The 23,151-nt window shown below is 43.8% G+C and overlaps 1 protein-coding gene across 1 annotated transcript; it reads left to right on the top strand.

The window, feature by feature from the left end:
• Window positions 1–7,652: 7,652 nt before the first annotated feature.
• CBX4 (chromobox 4) lies at window positions 7,653–13,521 on the top strand. The gene is made up of 5 exons (XM_088482645.1): window positions 7,653–8,049; window positions 8,128–8,171; window positions 9,344–9,409; window positions 10,170–10,236; window positions 10,431–13,521. Exons 1-5 carry the CDS (start codon window positions 7,981–7,983, stop codon window positions 11,712–11,714), a joined length of 1,530 nt encoding a protein of 509 aa, XP_088338771.1. The 5' UTR covers window positions 7,653–7,980; the 3' UTR covers window positions 11,715–13,521.
• Window positions 13,522–23,151: the final 9,630 nt, after the last annotated feature.

Below are 23,151 nucleotides of genomic sequence, written 5' to 3'. Positions count from 1 at the left end.
TGCTGACACGCTAGGGCTGGGGGGAGGGAATGAGTGACATGCTGGGGCTGGGGTGGATAATGAGGCTGACATGCTGGGGCTGGGGTGGATAATGAGGCTGACATGCTAGGGCTGGGGTGGATAATGAGGCTGACATGCTGGGGCTGGGGTGGATAATGAGGCTGACATGCTGGGGCTGGGGTGGATAATGAGGCTGACACGCTGGGGCTGGGGGGGGAAAATGAGTGACATGCTGGGGCTGGGGGGAGAGAACGAGTGACACACTGGGGCTGGGGTGGATAATGAGTTTGACATGCTGGGACTGGGGGGGGAATGAGGCTGACACGCTGGGTCTGGGGTGAGAATGAGGCTGACACGCTGGGGCTGGGGGTAAAAATGAGGCTGACACGCTGGGGGGGTGAGAATGAGTCTGACACGCTGGGGCTGGGGGGGGGAGAATGAGGCTGACACGCTGGGGCTGGGGGGGGAGAATGAGGCTCACGCTAGGGCTGGGTAGAAGAATGAGGCTGACAGGCTGGAGCTAGACAGACTGGATTTAATGACTGGGGGGGCAGTGAGGGGTGGTGAAAAAACAAGGCTGGGCAGCAGGACAGACACTGGATTTAATTACAGGGGGGCAGTGAGGGGTGGTGAAAAAATGTTGGGGTGCCAGGAATGGGCAGGGTCCAAAGCATATTTTTGCACCTGGGCCCACCACTCTCTAGTTCTGCCACTGGCTCCAATAACATTTGTAGTTAAAATTCAGATATATGGACACCACATTTAAAATCCTCCTAACCTGTTTCTTCTGCAAAGCAGATATCTTCAAAGGAAATGGAAGCAATGCAGTCAGTGCAGCATAACCCCCTGTAAATGATCCCGGGATCACCAGCTTTCCATCAATATTTGGAAAGACAGTGCATGCGCAGTAGGGAGCAAAGACTCTTGCACAGTGCCAGCATCTTTTCTATCTGCTGTACTGGTGTCATCTTTCTGGATACATTATGGATAGCTGGCGCCGCCAGGATCACTTAAAGAGTGATCCTGTAGAGCCCCCTTATACACTTTATGCAACACAGTAGTACCCCTTATACACATTATGCCACACAGTAGAGCCCCTTATACACATTATGCCACAAAGTAGTACCCTTAATACACATTATGCCACACAGTAGTGCCCTTTATACACATTATGCCATGTGGTAGAGCCCCTTATACACAACAGTAGACTTTCTTATTCACCTTATGTCACATAGCAGAGCCCTTATTCACCTTATACCACACAGTAGTGCCCCTTATACACATTATGCCACACAATAGAGCCCCTTATACACATTATACCACACAGTATAGCCCCTTATTCACCTTATGCCACACAATAGTATTCCCTATACACATTTTGCCACACATTAGTAACCCTTATACAATTTAGGCCCCCATACAGTGGCTTAAATTCATCCCAGACGCCCGGAGGCAAGTTATAATCTGGTGCCCAAGTCCATCGCCCGGAGCACCATTATATCCGGCGGGCCACGCCAAAAAAATGCCCTCCCATCTGGCGCTAAATTCAGTATATATGCTCAAGGGGAGAGAGCGGAGGAGGGAAGGGGCGGCAACACAGGACAGCGCTGGGCACAGCAAAACCTAGCGCCGTCCCTGCAAACAGACTATAGATAGACAAAGGCAGCAGCTGATGGTCTGACATGGAGCTCTCCATTAGTGTATGGTGGCTTCTCAGATGCCAGGAGGGGGTGCCATGTATTAGACGGCCATGACGGTACACTCTGGGTACATAGTTACAGCCTCAAGTGGAGTGAATATGTTGTGGACAATGGAGGTGCCCCTTCAGAGTTGGAGCCCGGCGGCAGGCACCTCCATTGTCTCCCATAGTCCTGCCCCTGCCCCCATTACCTATCTGTAACTAAAGAGTTGACTGGGCCTAATGCCCAGCCACTCACAAGGGGCTCAGGCTATTGCCTGTGGTATAAAAGTAGGGGTACAGCGCTCTAGGGAAATATGAACAGCGTTCTTAGCAGCTCCACATAAAGATGTATGCCTGCCTCTGTATAGGCAAAAACTTATAAATATAATGTGGTCCGTGCTGGGGCACTGGTCTTGCCTGATGAATCATCTTTGTAATGTACCAGCAATAAGATTGTTCTTATATGCAACATATAAAAGTCCTGATATGGTTGTTTCAAAGTATGTCCTGAAATGTTAATAAATGTTCATAAAATTACTGTATGTAGGGTGTTCATATGCAGTCCCGAGCCAAGATATTGACCACAATGCCCCCTTCATCTTCATTTATTAGTTACAATTGCACTACTTTATACCTATGGTTTTATTTTTATACATACTGTATGACCATAGGTAATCTGTGTATATTTTCAATACGATCATGGGCGGTACTGCATACCCTGATCGCATTGCAAAATGCGATCATTGATAAATGGGCACCTATATCTCTTCACATCTATTGGTGTCAGTACACAGCGCTCAGGGTTAACCTTCCCCTGCCCTTCCCTATACCCTACCTGTATCACGAAATCCCAAATTCAGTGGGCTTCAATGTTAAAATATAAAAAGCAAAGAAAATACAAAAAAAGACCTAAACTGTCTACCTCACCTGATATTACTAATTAGAGGCTGTGTACATTTATATAAGAAAATAAACAGTATATGCATCCTAACCACTGCTTTATCTATTTAAAGTAATCTCATTTTTAATCATATTTTTTTTTTGCACATGGTTGGTAGTAGGTTCACTCAGAGCCAAGTGTGCAATGACTGGCCAGTCCCAATCTAGCATCTCCCCATCATAAGATACAACCCCGCAGACCGTCATCTTGTCCTGCACATCCATTTGCTTACCAATTATTTCATTTAATACAGTACATGGTTGATGACAAACCCTATCAGAGCTGCTGCAGATCAAATGCTTAAAATAAATGCAGAAAATGAGGAGACGGGAGAGTGCTGGGGGAGCAGCAGACAGTGAGAAGAACTGGCTGTCTGTGCAGAAGCAATCTGTATCATATAATGGAAATAGATAGGTGTTTATGTCGGAAGACTGACCAGCCCTAGATAAATGTCTGATCAGCCACATCATTGTCTGTCTTCCAATCCCAGCCCCATAAATGGCAGCATGTAACCGGCACATGGCTGTATGTGAGAGAGGAACAAAAAGGGAAAATGGCTCTAATTTGGATCATTAGTGCAAATCAGTACTAATCATCCTTCACATAGAGCTCAGCCTACGGAGGTTTGTATCACCCAGCATGGACCTCAGACGGGGAAGGGATAAGGGGGTGATTGGACTTCAGACGGGGCAGGGATGAAGGGGTGATTGGCGGCTATATAGATATATGTCGCTGCAGCAGCAATGTGCATAGGAATCAGTGCTTTCCCATCGCAGTGTGGTTATACATCTGTGTAATAGGGCACCCCAGGCCTTGCTCTAGTAGCCCATGATGCCGGGCAGAACTCCATGCTGCTCAAGATGAGGATGCAGAGCCTATAGCGTTATACTGGAACATCGGCACTCCCAACCAGGAAGGAGTTAAATCAATTTAAATCCTGAATAGAATCAAACAATTTGCATATTCATTTCCATTTCTTTTGCTTAAAATGGAAATGGGGACTGATTTCTCAAGCTGACACTCTCCTAGCCGTGACAAGAAACGTACTGCACCTTTGCTGTATCTATTATGTCGTAAATCTACCTGCTGTAACTATATATATATATACCTATGCCTACTATACCCTTCTATATATACCTACCTGCCCTGCTGTAACCCTTCTTCATATACCAACTGGCTACACCCTTCTATATATACCAAGCTGCTATACCCTTCTACATATCTTCTATACCATTCTACATATACCATTCTTCTACATATACCTACATGCTATATCCTTCTATTTTTACCTACTTGATATAGCCTTCTACATTTACCTGCCTGCTATACCATTCTTCTACATATTCCTACCTGCTATACCATTCTTCTACATATACCTACCTGTAGTATTCCTACCTGCTATACCATTCTTCTACATATTCCTACCTGCTATACCATTCTTCTACATATACCTACCTGTAGTATTCCTACCTGCTATACCATTCTTCTACATATACCTACCTGTAGTATACCTACTTGCTATACCATTCTTCTACATATACCTACCTGTAGTATACCTACTTGCTATACCATTCTTCTACATATACCTACCTGTAGTATACCTACTTGCTATACCATTCTTCTACATATACCTACCTGCTATACCATTCTTCTACATATTCCTACCTGCTATACCATTCTTCTACATATACCTACATGCTATATCTTTCTACATATACCTACCTGCTATACCATTCTTCTACATATACCTACCCGCTATATCCCTTTACATATAACTACCTGCTGTAGGCTTTCTACACATACCTACCTACCATACTTAAACTCTCTGTAACCCTTCTACATACAATATGGTATATTTATCTGCTGTAACCCTATATATATATATATATATATATATATATATATATATATATATATATATATATATAATATATATATATATATTCCTTATACGTATACCTACCTTCTAAACCCTACTTCTACGTATAGCTACCTACTATATTTTACCCTTCTTCAACAAGCCAGTACCAGACCACCACTCCACAGTATAGACCTTCTCCTGATATACCCAAATATACCCAGACAGGGTTACCCCTTCTCACTAATCTACCCTTCTCTTGCTGTCCCGAATCATCAAATTACACGCCATAACTCGTCTATTTACAACACACAAGAAAAATACATACAAAAATATAGTATCTTTCATTTATAAATAATAGAAATGTAAATGGTGATATGTAATCGGTGGAGAAACCACAGTGACATACAAACCAAAGCAAACGTATGCTCAACACTAAACAGTCAGTAATTTAGTATCAAGAAGAACGCATGTATTATGTTCAATACTCCCACATATCACAGTAATAAATTATATGTATATATATATATATATATATATATATATATATATATATACACACACGTATAATGTACAGCTCTCCCATAGACAGCAGCAATAAATGATCAGTGTGCGTGTATAATATATATATATATATATATATATATATATATATATATACACACACACACACACACACATAAGTGTGTGCATGTATATATATATATATATATATATATATATATATATATATATATACATACATATATATAAATAAATACGGCAATTAATATATCCCGTAGCAATACCATATTTTATACATTATATGGCACTCCCATAGATAATAGTATTACTATATTTTATGTACTGTATTACACTCCCTATTATGTTAAAGAAGCCTACAGCAGTCTCGTAGCCATGTATAGCGCTGTACGGGACACTATAGTGTTAAATCACCGGGTTACAATGTCATACTTGGGTATATAATTTAACCGATAGACTGTTGGTTGGAATTCATTTGCATTTAGTATAATTGAGATAAATCATAAGGAATGGAAAAGGATGGGATACAATTGCTTAATAAAGTACTGATAGTACCAGCATATCATTGCATAAGTCTGCTCTGTGATGTCCATCTAATTACATAATGGGGACAGTCATCAGGTCAGGTCACAAGTATCACCGGATTACGGAGACCTGTAACCAGCATTATGCCTACAGTATGTATACTGAGTAGCGGCGGTACTCCTATGTGTGGGGGTGTTACTTTGCCGGTAACATTTTGCTTCTGAATAGCCCCAGCAGTGTATTCGGGGAGGGGGGACATTTGCTGTTAAGCACAGAGCTGTGCGATTCTTCTGTCACTGGCAAGCTGTGTGTCACACCGTGAAAACACAATTGTGCTTAAACAAAGTATTGCTCATTTATCAGTTACATTCATTAGTTGTAGTGGTGATAGTCTGGATGCAGTTATGTACATATAAGTTACTTTATTACTAGCTAGCTGGGAGGATAGAAGACTATGGGAACACATACAATACATATAGAGGGCGTACAGTTATTTCCATAGGTGCATGGCATAGTCCCCATGTGTCATGCTGCTCATGATGGGAAGATGTAATGTATGAAATAATATTAGCTGTAACTGTGCGCTGGATAGAGAGTTACTTTCTTGTTAGTATTATTACAGAGAGTAACAATGTCATACAGACCCCCTGCTAAACTCCGTCAAACCTCGCCGGAGTGCCGGTTACAGGAGCAATCTGACTAAGCTACTGTACAGGAGCTGTATAATGCCCTAAGGATTCAGGTATAAGATGACACAATGCAGGTGCCCGATCACAATATGGGTGTGATAATGCCAGCCAGGGCTATGTACAGCAATACCAGCCTCTTACTATTAGCACCACATCACACCTATACATGGAGCTTATGCAGAACGTCCTGTTCTTTCCTAGTGACATCTACTAACTTATTGCCAATTGTTTGTTACATCTCCTGATCTTCTTCCTTCCCCCGAGCGCTGCACACAGTGTAACCATATAACAGGTGAATGCAGCTGTACTGGGATAATGATGTTACCAGTGAGCTGACATTCTTTATCAGGCAGGACTGTATGTAAAATATATATATAATTCAGTATGTAATATTTCCCCTCTATACAAAACAAAGCACAATATACATGTATTTATTAAACAGGAGTAAAACTGCGGGTAGTAATTTTGTTTCAAACAAGTTCTCACAGTCTTACATAATGCTGCCTGTTATTACATACATACATGTCAGTGCTCTCTGCTGATCACATACCAAGAAAAGTACATTACTAGTATTATCAGATTCATTACTCATTGCCTTGGTTCGTACTGTCAGACTGGTTAATTTTCCACATGCTCATGTGACTCAACATTATTATTCACACTGAGCTATCCGGGCACCATTGAGTATAATGTAACATCATTGCAGAACAGAGAACATATCAGACTATTAATAGTGGGCAGGAATATCATTACAGGACAGAAATAGGAACAGTATATATATATATATATATATATATATATATATATATATATATATATATATATATTCCATCAATATATGTATTTTGTATATATATGTATATGTATATATATATATATATATATATATATATATATATGTATACAAGGTCAAAAATCCACTGCACTCGCCACTCCCAGATTTGTGGTGCAAACCTGCACTCGCCATTTCCAGGCCTGGGGTGCAAAGTGGCCTGTGACCACATTGCTTAAATAGATAAAAACAGAAAACTCTGCACTCACCATTTTTAAATCACTCACAATAATACATAAATAATGGGGGTTTGGTTCATGGATTGATCAATCCATGCAGCCCACATCATTGATCAATCCATATGTGTGTGTGTGTGTGTATATATATATACATATATATACACACATACATATATACATATATATATACACACACACACACACACACACACTTGCGAAGGAGATCGCCCTGACATTGCTGGTGTCAGGCCTGTGCAGCACATAGTAGTAGGGTCTGGTTATTTAGCTGTGCTGAGTCCTCATTAATGTTTCCAGTACTTTAATGTCCCCTCTCCTCCTGTCTCCCGCTCCCTTCCCCCATTCTCTTCCAGCTCCGGGAGGCGGGGTCCATACTGTAAGTGACCAATCAGCGTGCGCCCTGGTTGCTCGGTGACAGCTGGAGGCACCGCCCCGTGATGTCAGAGTGCGGGCTGCTCTGCTGCTGACTGAGAAGCGCCTCGGACGAGTCGGGACCGGAGTGTGAGCGCTGTCTGGTCAGGAGAAGCTGCTGCTGCTGCTGCTGGGATCTCGGTGCCCGCCGCCATAGGGAAGGGCTCTGCAGCATCTCATCACGCCCAGGTACGGAGTGCACAAGCGCGCTAGGAGCAAACGGAAAGGATTAGCCAGCAGCAGTGACCAGGGAAGGTGTTCTGCGTCCACCGAGCTGCACAGCGCACATAGGGCACGGAGCTTCGGCCCCCTGCACCCGGGGAGCATGGAGCTGCCTGCGGCTGGGGAACACGTCTTTGCAGTAGAGAGCATCGAGAAGAAGCGTATCCGCAAGGTAAGGGACTGGACTGCCGGCATGTTGCACCCGCTGCTGCTGCTGCTGGGCTCTAACTGTCCTCTTCTCTCCTGGCAGGGCCGAGTGGAATACCTGGTGAAGTGGAGAGGTTGGTCTTCCAAGTAAGTGACTACTGTGTCTATCATTCACATTCGTATAGGGGGCATGCCCTCCAGTCATCCGGCTGCTGCCTGGCATTACGATGCCCATGGTGTCCTGGCATGCCCATGGTGTATTGGCATTACGATGCCCATGGTGTCCTGACATTACGTTGACCTGGTCGTTTAGCAGCTGGATCGTGAGATTCCTGCCTTCTGTAAGAAGTGAACTCGCAGAAAAGAATATAATAATCTGTCTCTATCACACCTGCCTCTCCTTGTGCTTATAAGCAGGGGCTGGAAGGGGGGAGGGGGGGAATCGCTTGAAAATAATTTTAAATAATTACTGGCAGTCAAGGGGTTAGGTGCAGGCTGGCACTATCTCGGCCCTGAATGGGGGTGGGGAATGCGCTTTTTGCCAAGGATGGAATTTCTTTCCCTGCCTCTCCTTCCCTCGCTCTCCTCACACTCCTCTACCCCTCTACATCAGTCTCACTTCTTCCTTTCAGAACTCCATTTATGCGTCCTCATTTCTATGTGACATACTCTGCATGTCTGTCCTAGCTGCACTTTCCATGTAAACGGGTCCGTGCTGAGGAACCTCACACCATTAGCTGTGAGTGTGTATACATTCACCCATCCTAACTCTATTTTCCTAGAATTTGGAAGCATCAATAACACATTTGCTGTCATTTGTTATATGTTTAAGGTGAGTCAGCAGCAATATAACTTGAAGATGTTCTGCTATTGCTGTATAGTCTACTCTGCAGCAATTGCAGACTTACCAGTGGGTGGCAGGGGTCCCTTACTACATGATACATATGAAGATGACACTTATTAGGGTAACCTAATTAGATGTTACTAGAGGTAGGTACCAGGGGTAGGATCCTCTGGCAAGGACAAGTTGAAGAGGTGGTGCAATATCACATTGGATAAAATATGGAATTTAAAGGCTGCAGTGAGATTTTATAATGAAGTTGTAATTTTCACTCTGTTTCCTTTTTCTCCATATATGGGCAGCTGCATAGTACTTTTGCAATAAATAAGACTAGTATTGCTATCTTAACCTTAGGGGACAGCAAGGTGGATGAGGTGCATGCCAGAACAACATGGAATTAGAAAATGATCTTAGAAAATTCTGTGCTCATGGTCTAAGCATTCCTGCACCTGTGCTAATATCACTTTGCACTTTCCAGGTATAACACATGGGAGCCAGAGGAAAATATTTTGGACCCTCGACTTTTGGTCGCCTTTCAGAACAGGTGAAATTTTGTTAAAATGCTGTGTTTATTTATATACAGTATCTTGCTAAATTATTTCTAAGTACAACAATGAAACTAAAATTAATATATTACAATCTTGCTTTAAGATGACATTTTGGATACAGTTGCAGTTTAGTGGCATGGCATCTGGCAAGATAATCTAGAATAATACAGAATATCTGTATAGTATCAGTGAGCCACTTATTGCCTACCAGGTGGTATGTCTACATTTCCCTAGACTGTGCTTTTTAGCAATTAGAGGTGTATAATTTGGCAATATTGTGGGCTCCAATGCAAGGTTGTGAGGATACGTCTTTACCTCCGCCCACTCCAGAAATCTTCTCTTGGCTTATTCTGACATTATGTAAACAGTCTGGAGCAGAGTCTGCCCAGCCTTGAATTGCATGTACACTGCCCTATGCATTTTAATGAGATCATTAGCATGAAGTCTGCATCTGTAGATTTTAGTATCCAGCATACTGTGCTACCTTTTACATTCAGCATTTAAGTTTGTATGCTTCTATGGCTGTTATAATTCCCATGGGAGGAATACTTTCTCTGTTCTTTCCATAATTATATTTATTCCTGCATCAATAGGAGCAAATAATATCTGTAAGAAGTTGCAGGTGCATCGGTGTGCAAACCCTAGACCTCTGCATGTTTATATGTGTTGCCTGCTGTTCATGATCACTTTTAATGCTGTATGTGTTGCTTGGTAATGTCTGATAACCTTAATAGGCTCTCTCCAATTCCTATATAGGGAAAGACAGGAGCAGATCATGGGTTATCGAAAACGTGGCCCTAAACCGAAGCACCACATTCTATCGGTAAGTTATTGACTTGTTGCAATAGAATTATATATTATCACTTAATATTGGTGCACTCAGGGATTCTTGATTTCCTATATGAAATTACAGATAAAATCCTTTGTGTTTATCCTATTGTCTGTTTCTACCTCTATCAATACTAGCTTCTTTTTTTTTTTTTTTTTTTTAAAGCTGATGTAAATCTTTTGTTGCAGATGCCCTCCTTTGCCCGTCGGTCTAATGTCTTAATTGGCCTTCAGGACTCCTCTGTGGACAACCGTACTAAAGTAGACATGGGATCAATTACAAAGAGCCAACCTCACCAGTATCAGCTAAACAGCAAAAAACACCACCAATATCAGCCCAACGGAAAGGATCATACTGAGAAACACCACTCAAGCAACAAACGGAAATATTATTATCAGCTCAACAGCAAGAAACATCATCATTATCAACCAGATCCCAAAATGTATGACCAATATCCTTCTGTGAAGGATTCCCAAATTTGTGCTGATCAAAGCAATAGGCACAGGGAATCATGGACTCATAGCCAATCTGTAGATTTGGGGCTTCCTGTAAAGAATGGTACAGGACTGGCTTTAAACATGTTGGAAAAGAGTAGTCACACAAGTGGAGCCTCCACCAGTCCATCTAAGGAAGGTTCAGGAAATGGAATTGGGGGAAAAATGAAGATTGTGAAAAACAAAAACAAGAATGGAAGGATTGTCATAGTTATGAGTAAATATATGGAAAATGGGATGCAGTCAGTTAAAATTAAGTCTTCAGAGGAAGACTGTGGGACTGTTGAGCCAGGAAAGAAAGTGGAGAGCCAGGGGGCCTGTAGTGTTGACAGAACTTGTAACGTTATAGAAGAAAAACAGGAGCACTGGAAGAAGAGAGTGGAGTCCAAAATAAGGATAAATGAGGCCAGAGGTTATGCGGACAGAGGGTCAGTTCCTCTCACTGGCCTCCAGAGAACCTATTCTAATGCTGAGTCCATCAGTGATCAGCCCTTGCAGCTCACTACCAAGAAGGACATTACCTCACGGTCAAGTGCATCCAATTTCTCGTTTAGAGAAGCGACTCCTAAGGATGTAGTGTATACTGATCCTAGAAAGCGTTGCCTGGCTGAGATGAGTCAGCCTAGAGAGCCGTGCAAGAAAATGCTCACTTCACAAAGTGTGAGTGCTTCTGGCAGAATGGAAAATCAGGCTGTGCAGAACTTTATACCTGTGTCTCCACAAGAACCAGATGTAATTCTCCTTGATTCTGACTTGGATGAGCCCATAGACTTGCGCTGTGTGAAGTCCAGGCATGACAGTGATCAGGAGATTAACAAACATGGGGTCCAGGGTGCTAAGGAGTCCCAGCCCATAGAAGCAGACAGTGTAAAAGAGGAACCACGGACTGTATTCAGACCTTTTTTTGGAAATATTGTAATTACAGATGTAACCGCCAACTGTCTCACTGTTACTTTTAAGGAATATATAACTGTGTAACCGCACCTTCCACCTTTTCAGGGACAGTCTGCGATCTGCAATATTTTCATTCAGGGAGTGCAGCAGCTGTGGTGCAACATATTGGATTATCTTTTCTTGTTCATAGCCTTGACAGCCTTGATAATTTGGCATCCTTTAAAGCACTTAATAGCTGAACAGTCTGAATGGCTGTTGTATATGCAGGCTTTTCCACTGGAGACTGAAACACCACCTCTGTCATTAATAAACCTGAAAAAATGATCTATTTATTTGTTTAGTATTTATATGTGTAGATTTTACCATGCCTTGAATTGTTAAAAAAAATATTTTTTTGTGTGAAACACAATTTTGATGTAACTATTTTGTTGCCAGAATTGAATGAGTTTACACTGAACTTAACCTGACATACATGATAATTTTGTATATTTTTGGTGTATTGTTGGTATACAGAAACAATTTAAATCCAGAGCTTTTGCTAGGAAAATGCTGCTATTAGACTTGTTAATGCTTCCAGTAACTGCTTGGTTGTAAATATTAAATGAAGAAACGTTATGTAAGCAGCATGATATAGCCCACGGCCTCAGTTAAGTGCTGCATAGTAATGAAGAATAATAAAAGTGAAACTCTAATATAAAGAAGAATACGTTTGTAGCTATTTTACCGTGTAATAGTTATGTTAAAGACCATTTAAAACCAAGCATGTGGAAATCAAACATTAATGATGTGTTTAAAGCATAATGTCACCCAAAACTGAAATGTCTGTTTGGATTAGAATACCTGTATACATTATCCCAAAATGTTCTTACCTGTGTTGCAGTATTGATGAAGTCTGGGGCCCTTTCTGTGTCTTGTGCAGATCTGGCACTTGGTAGCGAATTGTACAACATGCTGACAATCCAGTCTTTTTATTTTCTTTTATACCTTGGAGTCAGCAGAAGCCAACAGGGTGGTACCAGATATGTACAAGACCTTGGGGCACCCTTGGCTCTTCTGATCACCAAACCCCAGGTAAGTAAATTTGTAGGATGGGTTATAACTGCCAATAGTCCTCCCAATAAATAACTTTCAGTTTGGCTGGATTATTTAACTACACATTTTGATCTTATTTTGGATTATTTACTAATAACATGGAAGGGTTCCAGACCAGACATTTGCTAAATTGCGGTGACTTTTTGCTATGGTTTACCACATATTTTTAGATGTGCTCTTTATAAATAACCACAAATGATTACAATAGTCAAGATGAAGACCAGCCAGCACCAAATGATCAATGCCAGAATACTGTGAACAGACCAATTAAATCAAATCCAACTAACCGCAGCCAGAAATGGATAAGATTTAAAATCTAGCTACGGTTGTGAACTCCATATGAAAGGGAATCCAGCACAAGTGGGCCAGAAAAGAAGAGAAAATCTATGGTAATGTGTAAAGTCCTGGTAACTTGAAAATAATTAGGTGTAAGCAGTGCACCCACAGCTGTGTAACGCTGGAGAGGATATGTTTGTAGTAGTGTTAATGACAATCGGGTGTTTTTGACTAGATTCCAGATTCTCTTTCATTGCTCAAAGATCTGCTCTTAACCTCTAGCAACCAATCCACAATTGACTTGTAACTGTATAGACTATAGAGGAAATTAGACAATTGCAGCAAATATTTGTGTTAGTTTAGAACAATTTGTAACCTTGTATATATTCAGGTATTTCTACTCTCCCAGTGCTTCCTGACAGTCCCTAGCATAATTTTCTGGTCAGTAGTGATTGTGTTCCCATTTATTAAATATTCACATTTATAATGCAATCTGGGCATGATATTACCACCTATAATCGCACTGTAGGATGCAGTCATTGCGCAGAATATATTATCCAGCACCGCAGGGACAGGGGTTACAAAAGTAGCCCATCCCTGCGATGTGCCTGGAGTGCTGCCGGGGCTACTGCCCATGCGCAGTCCCACTGACTGCACATGCGCGGCCTCCATTAGCCGGGCAGGGTTCCAGGGGAACCCTCTGCTGGGTAATTTTGCGATGTGTAGCCCATAGGCTACAGCAGGCTACCACCATATTCAGATGACTGTAGCTGCAGGGGCCAGTCTCAGGATTGCATTTCAGAAGTTGGCAAATATGGCATTGCCTCCCTCATAGAAACCTATGGCGGTTGCAGCTGCCTGCGGGAATGAAGGGATCGCAGCAGGTATCTATCCCGCTGTGATACGATCAGGGGATACTAAATATTTGTGGGTGTTTTTGGGGAATAAGCTGCAAATATTTATTGATAAATGGGCCCCTGTGACTGCTAGCTAGTGCAGAGTTAGCACCTGCATTATACGAGATTCAGAGTATGTCTTGTAAATATATATTGCGTACTAAGAAATATATGCAATAACCCAAACAAGATAAAATGACATGCAGAATTTTAAGAGAGTTTCAAATTCAGATCAGGGTTTATTGATGACATTTTACAGAAACACTAGTTCATATCTGCTGCCCTTGGGATCAAAGAATTAGATTGTATGCTGTATGGTTAAGATAAATGTGCATTTAAAACAGTGTTATGCCTCATACCAAGTAGTGTCAATGTCATGCAGTATACTAGCATTTTAGACCTAGTATTACACACAAAACCGGGTTGTTTTCAATAACCCCATACTCACTTGCAATATTACTTTGTGTTCAAGAGTAATATTTTGGTTATCCAAACGCTGCTAACACTATTCAACATGCAGGGCAAAATTTACTAAGCAGCGGTTGCTATTCTATTCTAACCCTGGCGGTTTGGTGGCGGTTTCTATTCTATTCTAAACCCCCGGGGGTTTGGTGGTGGTTTTGCAGTGGTTTCTGAATGACAGCCCTGTTCTATTCTATTCTAAAATGTGTTTTGATGGCAGTTTTGCAGCGGTTTTGGCCTTAGTAAATCTGCAGAAAGCAAAACCGCCGCCAAACCCCAGTCAAAACACATTTTAGAATAGAATAGAACAGGGCTGTCATTTAGAAACCGCTGCAAAACCGCCACCAAACTCCCGGGGTTTAGAATAGAATAGAAACCGCCACCAAACCGCCGGGTTTAGAATAGAAACCGCCGTCAAACCGCTGCTTAATAAATTTTGCCCGCAATTTCACTGCCTGTTGGTGCATAATTGTTTTCTGGTCTAGGGCAACAATAACAATAAATCCCAATAGAAGAGCGAAGAGAGCGCTGATGTGGTCACTTCACTTCAAACAAATCGCAGGGATGGGCTCCATATACATTTTGGTGGTTCACAAACTGCAATGTGTTTTGGGGAGCTAATATCGTTCCCAGATAGGATTGAGAATGTGTTTTTTGATAAATGGGCCTCTGAGACTGATAACCAATCCAGCAATGGAGCACATTCATAGAGTGATCTGCCCAGCAGCCAGATCTCAAGAATACAACCATTCAAAGCTTAGATATATATTGGTATCAGCAATCTTTTATGTCCATACACACTTCAGTTTGTGCCCAATTTAGTTTAGAACAGTGGTTCTCATACTCTGTCCTCAGGACCCCACACAGGTCATGTTTTCCAGGTCACCTAGCTGGGCACATGTGTATTCATTACTCACTGACACATTTTAGAAGATCCTCAGGTAGATCTAATTATTAAGATGAGGACTGAGTTTGAGAACCTGTGGTCTAGAATTACATAAATGGCAAGCAAAACTGTAGCGTGTAAGCATAATACTGCTTTTATACCGAAATTCCGGGTCTGACCCGGAGGTTGGAACAGGGTTCCAATCCGGATCAGACCCGGGATTTCCCCACCGCCGACCCAGGATATTCCTGAGTTGGCGCCGTTCACACCGGAGCCAGGTCTGCAGAGACCAGGCTTTACCAGCGTTGAAGTGGACGCTTGGAGATGACGTCATCTCCAAGCGCCACTGAAGCCGGCCAAGCTGCAGCCATGAGGCACAATCCAGGTCACCGTGACCTTGATCGCGCTGTTTACACTGCAGGGTTTCACGGGTTATTCCCATGTTAAACCCTGCAAGTTACCTGGGTTTGATTTCCGGGTGCCTCAACCCGGCAATCCAACTCTTTCCCCTTTTACACCAAGGAGCTACCCGGGTTTTAGCTCTGGTGTAAAAGGGGTATAAGTCAGACTTTATCTGTAGACTTTAAAGTAATATATTATGTAAATTTCCCTGTATAACTAACAAGTCTGAGATGGTGATAACCATTAGTTATTTTTCAACCAAACGGGGCACAAATCACCACATGTATAGGCACCAATAGCATGTTGATAATAATTATATTTTTTGGGGAGCATTCAGATATCAAAAGGGACTGATATAGATGCAGGCAGATGATGATGGCACCAAACTACCTGCGTCAGGTGGTTAGGACTAAGTGCAAGAATTCTGGTTCTTTCAGATTTGGCCATTTACATCTATGTAAGTGTATGACAAAGGAGGGGATGTACTAAGCCTTGGAGCGAGATAAAGTAACAACCAATCAGCTTCTGTCATTTTTCAAACAGCCTGTAAAGTGACAGGAACAAATTGGTTGGTACTTTATCTCCATCCACTTTATAGAGCCCTTTACAAAGGGCTCTATAAAGATCACATTGCAAATGTGATTTTTAATAAATGGGTCCCCAAGGCTTAGTACATCCTTAACCAAAATCTCACAGATCCAGCAAATCAGCCTGACTGTCAGGCTAGTGACTGACCATCTCAAGAAGTAAGGGGGCCAAACACATGGGTGGATATTTATAAAAAAAATGTTCCACAAGTATCAGTACAGATAAATAATCGATAATTATAGTAATAGTGCTTTTCATTCAGTATATTAGGTGAGTACTTATATGGGAATGGGTATGATAGCCATGCGGCCGGCGGTTCGATTCCCGCCAGCGGCAGCCCGACAGGAGCAGAGTGCGACGCAGTGGAAGCCCGAAAGCGCTAGAAATCCCGATCGTGGATAGGCACCCCGGGGGGGTGCCTAACCCTAAGTCCCCCCCGGGAGCCCTAAACCTAACCCCCCCGCCCCCCGCGGCTGTCCACTCGTGGCGCCCGGCATCACTACGATCGTGATGCCGGGCGCCGGTCTCCCGGCGTCGGGGAAATTCGGGCGTCTACATCTAGACGCCCGGCATTTCACCCAGGCCGGGATAAGACAGTCGGGAAGCCGGCTGCTGGTATATAGGCAGTCGGTTACCCAATTGCTTCCCCTTATATGTGGTGCTAAATAGGCCAACCCATGGAGGACACACTTTCTTTAGCACAGTGCTAGGCCATGTGAAACACCTCAGGGGCTGCATTGGGAATCCCTTTAACATTCAAAAGAGCCACACATTAATCTGAATCTCATTGGTAAATTAAATTAAACAATGTAAGAGACACCTATCAATAATAATATATCAGCAGGTACTGTAAACAAGCATTACAAGCTGTAACAAACAAATATGAACGCAAAGCAGAAAGGATCTTGGAGCTGCAGGCTGCAAGTGACCCCAGGGCAGCCTGTTGCCATCACTGCTTTATCAGATATTATTATTCCTTATTTATATGGCACCACAAGGGGTCTGCAGTGTCTAACAAAGTACATAAACAGGAGCGGTATGAGCAAAACAAGAAAATTGCAGAACATGGACAAGGTTTATAAACATTGCTAGATCAGCAGTCATAAGACCCAAATAAAAATTGGGAAGGCCGAACCCAAAGGTCTGGTTCTGTTGTTGGCAGTGAGGAGATTATGGTATAAGTGAGGGAAGAAAAGCACAAGAGGGAAAAGGGCCCTGCTTGTGACAGATTATAATTAGAGATGGGTGGGTTCGGATCTCGGAGATCCAAACCCACACGAATTTCGGGGCTCCGGGGTGATCCGAGTGCAGCTCGGATCTCTCTGCCTACCCCGGATCCCTGACCCGAGGCAAAACCACGCGACCGAGTCACGAGGTTTTGTTTTGAGCGGGCTTAACGCTGATTGGCTGAGAGAGCCGCTGTCATGGCTCTCAGCCAATCAGCATTAAGCCCATTGAAAACAGCACAAAAGAGGAAAAGAAGATGGCGCCCGTCATCCCCCCCGCCTGACACCGCCGGCACCCCCACTAGCAGCATCCCCCGCTGCCGACACTCCTGCACTGCTGCCCAATGTACTGAGAACAACGTTAGCGACACTCCCACACTGAGGACACCAGCAGCACCCCTGCACTGCCGACACAGTCTGCAAACTTGCACTGAGGACACCGCAGGCACCCCCGCTCTGCCTACACCACCGGCACCCTGCATTGAGAACACCCCTGCACTGCCGACACAGTCAGCCTGCACTGAGGACACCGCAGGCACCCCCGCTCTGCCGACACCACCGGCACCCTGCATTGAGAACACCCCTGCACTGCCGACACAGTCAGCCTGCAATGAGGACACCGCTGGCACCCCCGCTCTGCCGACATTGCCGGTACGCTTCACTGAGAACACTGCCAGCACTGCCATTCCATGTACTGAGGACACCGTCAGTAACCCCCGCACTGCCGACACAGGGCCTGATTCAGACCCACTCGCGAGCGGCTATCCGCTCGCAAGTGGGTCGATGTTATGGACTGAGCATGCGCACGACGGAGGGAGCTCCGTCGTGCGCATGCGCCAGACGTGACGAGCGAAGGAAAGTCCTTCGCTCGTTGTGTCCGATCAAAGGGGGCGTGCTGTCAATGTTGATTGACAGCACGCCCCCTTTGGTGGGCATGCCGGGGGCGTGCCTCCCTGACGGAGGCGTTCCCACGGGAACGCCTCCCGTCAGAAGCCGGCCCACTGACATCACTAGTGATGTCAGTGGGAGTGATTTTGGCTCTGATAGAGCCAAAATCACTCCGGAGCTTGCGGTTGAAAACCTCAACCGCAGGCTCCGGCTCGCAAATTCGATGGTCGCGATGGTCTCGACCATCGCGGCCATCACAATGCACGCTCGTATAGCCTGTGGGTGGTGACCCACAGCTATACGAGCGTCCAGGAGGACGCTTCATGAAAATGGAGCCCGGCCCTCATTCAGAGCGTGCGCTCTGCTCAGAGCGTACGGCTCTGAATGAGGGCCACAGTCAGCAAACCTACAATGAGGACACCGCTGGCACCCCCCACTGCTGACACAGCCAGAAAACCTGCCCTAAAGACACCGTTGGCACCCCAGCACTGCCGACACAGCCAGCAAACCTGCACTAAGACACCGCTGGCACCCCCACACTGCCGACACAGCCAGCAAACCGGCACTAAAGACACTGCTGCTCCCCCACGCACTGCCGACATCACCGGTACCCTTCACTGAGGACACTGCCAGCACCGCAGCACTGCCATTCCATGTCCTGAGGACACCGTCAGCAACCCCGCTCTGCCGACACTGCTGTCACAGTAAGTGCACTATTGGAGTATCCAACCCACACTGTATAACATACTGTATCCGTGTTGGAAATTAGAAACTGAACTGCCACATGTTGGTGCCACCCACTGTGTCACTTAGCTTAGTCAGCCAGCTAGCTGGATGCAACCTTTTGGCCTTAACTAGATGAACCAAATAATATTGTGAGGTGGTCAAAATTGATTGGAAATTACTGGAAATAAATGTTATTGAGGTTAATTATACTGTAGGAACAAAAACAGGCCCATTTGATGTGATTTTAGCTGCTTTTATGATTTTTAAGAAAGAATCCAGATCCAAAACACGAAAACAAAACACGGCGGTGAGGTTTTGGCAAAAACCAATCCCGATCCAAAACCAAAACACGAAAACAAAACACGGCGGTGAGGTTTTGGCAAAAACCAATCCCGATCCAAAACAGGGTAGATCCAGATCCAAAACCAAAAGACGGAGGTCGGTGCACATCTCTAATTATAATCTAAAAATATGTGAATTAATGATTGGGCTGAATTACTGGATTTAAAGTTTTTCATGTATTGTGGTTGGATAATGGGTCTATGCACATATGTGATAATCAGTTCATTGCATTGTTACTGCCTGCCCAATTAAAGTATATGTAATCTTGATTGGATCATATAAGACAACAATAATTTGATTAAAAATAACTCTTACTTTCAATATAGTTCTGCAAAACTGGCACACAAAAAGTCTGTTTCTTCTTTAAGAATCCAAAACACACAAATTAATTTTGGATTCTTAAAGATTCTATGCCTGGTGCATTTATCCTACTTTCTGACCTGGTGCATCTATCCTACTTCCAGACCTGGTGCATCTAGACCTACTTCCAGACCTGGTGCATCTAGACCTACTTCCAGACCTGGTGCATCTAGACCTACTTCTAGGGGGCAATTTATTAATGACAGCATTTTGCAATGCGATCAGGGCATCCACTACCGCCCATGATCGCATTGCAAAATGTGATCATAGCGGCCGGATGTATGATCCGGCACATGTAGGGAGACGGGCTCCGAAAGGAGCCCATCCCTGCGATGTCTCCGGAGTGCATGCGGGGCTGCTGCCCATGCGCAGTCCCGCAGACTGCACATGAGCGGCGCCCATTGCCGGTGGAGGGATCTGGGAGATCCCTCCGCCGGCTGAAATGCGGTAAGTCCCCATAGTACAAAGGTATGTCTAGTAGGTAGCGCAATGTAAGAGCTTGTTATTGAGTATTGTAACTAGATCTAAAGATATTGGACTAATGAGTCAGCATGATGGGATAGAATTTAATGTAGTTAAAATAGTAAAATGATAATAAAATGACAAGGTCTGAAATAAGTATAGATGAGAATATGTTACACAATTCAAAATACACAATTAAAAATGCACAATGTGTACATGGGAAAATAAGTTGCACAATTTAAAATACACAATAAAAATTTGCAATCACAAATGTCTGACGGTATGGTGAAAGAAAAACAGTATACTGTCCAATGGAAATTGTAATACAGGTAAAGTGGGACTGTTGGAACAGTCCTATCTATAATAATACCAATGCTGATGGAATTTGTGTGATGCAGGTGTAGATGGCGAGTAGAGGGGGCGTGGCCAACGTGTTTCACCCGCTAGAGATTGTGCGGGCTTCGTCAAGGCTGTGTGGATGGTCCACACAGCTAGAGATTGTGCGGGCTTCGTCAGGGCTGTGTGGATGGTCCACACAGCCCTGACGAAGCCCGCACAATCTCTAGCGGGTGAAACGCGTTGGCCACGCCCCCTCTACTCGCCGAGTCGCCGGACGGACCCCAGGAAAAACTACACCAGCGGTGAGGGATTTGTGCACACCCTCCGCCAGAGCGACTGAAGAAGCAGCTGCCCCTTTCCAACTAGGCGGCAGCCGTTGTCTCACACAGGGAATCGGCGCCCTGTGTCTAGAAGGAGGCTTTTCTCACATCTATACAACTCTTGCAACCAGCCACCGGGCTGCCACTCAGGATGAGGTAGGGGGTGCATGCACTCACCAAACATTCATTTATCTACTAGACCCTACCCAATGTCCTCTATACCATCGTTATTAACCTGCAGATTGCTGAACTGTATTTCCGATGATTCTGTGACATCACAACAATGGACAGTAAATCTACACCTGCATCACACAAATTCCATCAGCATTGGTATTATTATAGATAGGACTGTTCCAACAGTCCCACTTTAGCTGTATTACAATTTCCATTGGACGGTATACTGTTTTTCTTTCACCATACCGTCAGACATTTGTGATTGCGAATTTTTATTGTGTATTTTAAATTGTGCATTTTTAATTGTGTATTTTGAATTGTGTAACATATTCTCATCTATACTTATTTCAGACCTTGTCATTTTATTATCATTTTACTATTTTAATTACATTAAATTCTATCCCATCATGCTGACTCATTAGTCCAATATATTTAGATCTAGTTACAATACTCAATAACAAGCTCTTACATTGCGCTACCTACTAGACATGCCTTTGTACTATCAGATCCCTTTCTTGGTGATATCGGGGAAACCACCAGTGTCTAGAGCTGCAATAGTAACTCACCCCCACACTCCCAGTTTTAAGGAGCGCACTTACACCACTTCATTCATATACCTATTACTATCTCCCCAGGTAAGTCCCCATAGGCTACAGCAGCTAACGCTAACTTCAGATGGCGTTAGCTGCTGGGGCCAATATTGGGAATGCTTCGCATTCCCAATATTGATACATTTGACAGCATCACATCCCCCATAGAGACCTATGGGGGAGGCAGCTGCCGGCGGCAATGGAGGGATCGCAGAAGGTATCGGAGATACCTGCTGCGGTCCCTCCTTCATACATCCGGGTGATACTTAGTATGTGAGGTAAACCCCCGAAAACATGTGTTTTCGGGGAATTTACCTCAAATTAACTTTGATAAATGGGCCTCCTAGACCTGGTGCATCTATCCTACTTCCTGACCTGGTGCATCTATCCTACTTCCAGACCTGGTGCATCTAGACCTACCCCCAGACCTGGTGCATCTAGACCTACTTCCAGGCCTGGTGCATCTAGACCTACCTCCAGACCTGGTGCATCTAGACCTACTTCCAGACCTGGTGCATCTAGACCTACATCCAGACCTGGGGCATCTAAACCTACTTCCACACCTGGTGCATCTAGACTTACTTCCCATGTTTGACACATATTATATTACTATTAGATAATATCCCACATTAGATGCAATACCCACATGATCAGTTTATAGATCAGCGGCCCCCAGGTCTAACTACACAGCTAACCTGTAGAGGAGTGCATAAATAGGGTTCAATTATCTCACTTCTGCATACGGGTAATTCAGCTCTGACTAGCGCTCGCATGAACAGTGTCCTTTACAGTATCGTACAGTTGTATTTGGCACTGTCCGCGCAGCTCTCTAGCCATGGCTAGTAGCCTTCATTACACTTTACTGGTTGCATAAAAAGTAACATATATCTCGTATCATTCGTTCTTTATTATCACCCATGCACAGAGAAACGCACAATACCCATCCAATTTCTTACTGAAATACAGACACGGCTGATAAACAGTTGCTGCGGTATTTGAGAGAGCTTTCCGGAAACCACAACTCTCAAGAAGCAGTTTAACCCTGAAATAGCCCTGGGGGAAGGAGGGAGGGGGCTTCCTGCCTCATGGTGGCTCACACCACGGTTTTCCAGTCACTATTTTGTAACCAGTGATGTTTGGAGCTGAATAGATCTCCAAAATACAAGTGAGCCTATAAGCCACTGAAAGACATGACTGCTCATACCAGGTACTTATAAGGTATTAGAACAACTTGGAACACTTTATTGCATGAGGCAATTGCTTTTATTAAAACAACTCGGATGATATAATTCTCATTTGTGAATGTACCAGAATTGTGCAATCTTTCTACACACCCATCACTTGCTGTCAACTGTCTCAACCCAGTTTTTACTTCTCTCCTACGTATTAAAATCCACCCTAGTGGAGAACAAACGTAGTATTTCAGGAACCGTACTAATATTTGTTCTCAGTGGCATCTCCTCCCAGTAGCAGATCTTCTCACTAGTATCTC

Source organism: Taudactylus pleione, unplaced genomic scaffold (assembly GCF_031769625.1).
Source record: "Taudactylus pleione unplaced genomic scaffold, aTauple2 ptg000290l, whole genome shotgun sequence".
Classification (NCBI taxonomy): domain Eukaryota; kingdom Metazoa; phylum Chordata; class Amphibia; order Anura; family Myobatrachidae; genus Taudactylus; species Taudactylus pleione.
The sequence above is the reverse complement of the archived record's forward strand: the minus strand, read 5'-3'. Positions and strand labels throughout refer to the sequence as shown.

Bases quoted from the DNA above. Each gene is read 5' to 3' on its own strand.
- CBX4 (XM_088482645.1), top strand. From the start codon at position 7,981: ATGGAGCTGCCTGCGGCTGGGGAACACGTCTTTGCAGTAGAGAGCATC. The intron at 9,410-10,169 runs GTGAAATTTTGT...ATTCCTATATAG, and splicing joins TTGGTCGCCTTTCAGAACAG to GGAAAGACAGGAGCAGATCA. The intron at 10,237-10,430 runs GTAAGTTATTGA...CTTTTGTTGCAG, and splicing joins CGAAGCACCACATTCTATCG to ATGCCCTCCTTTGCCCGTCG.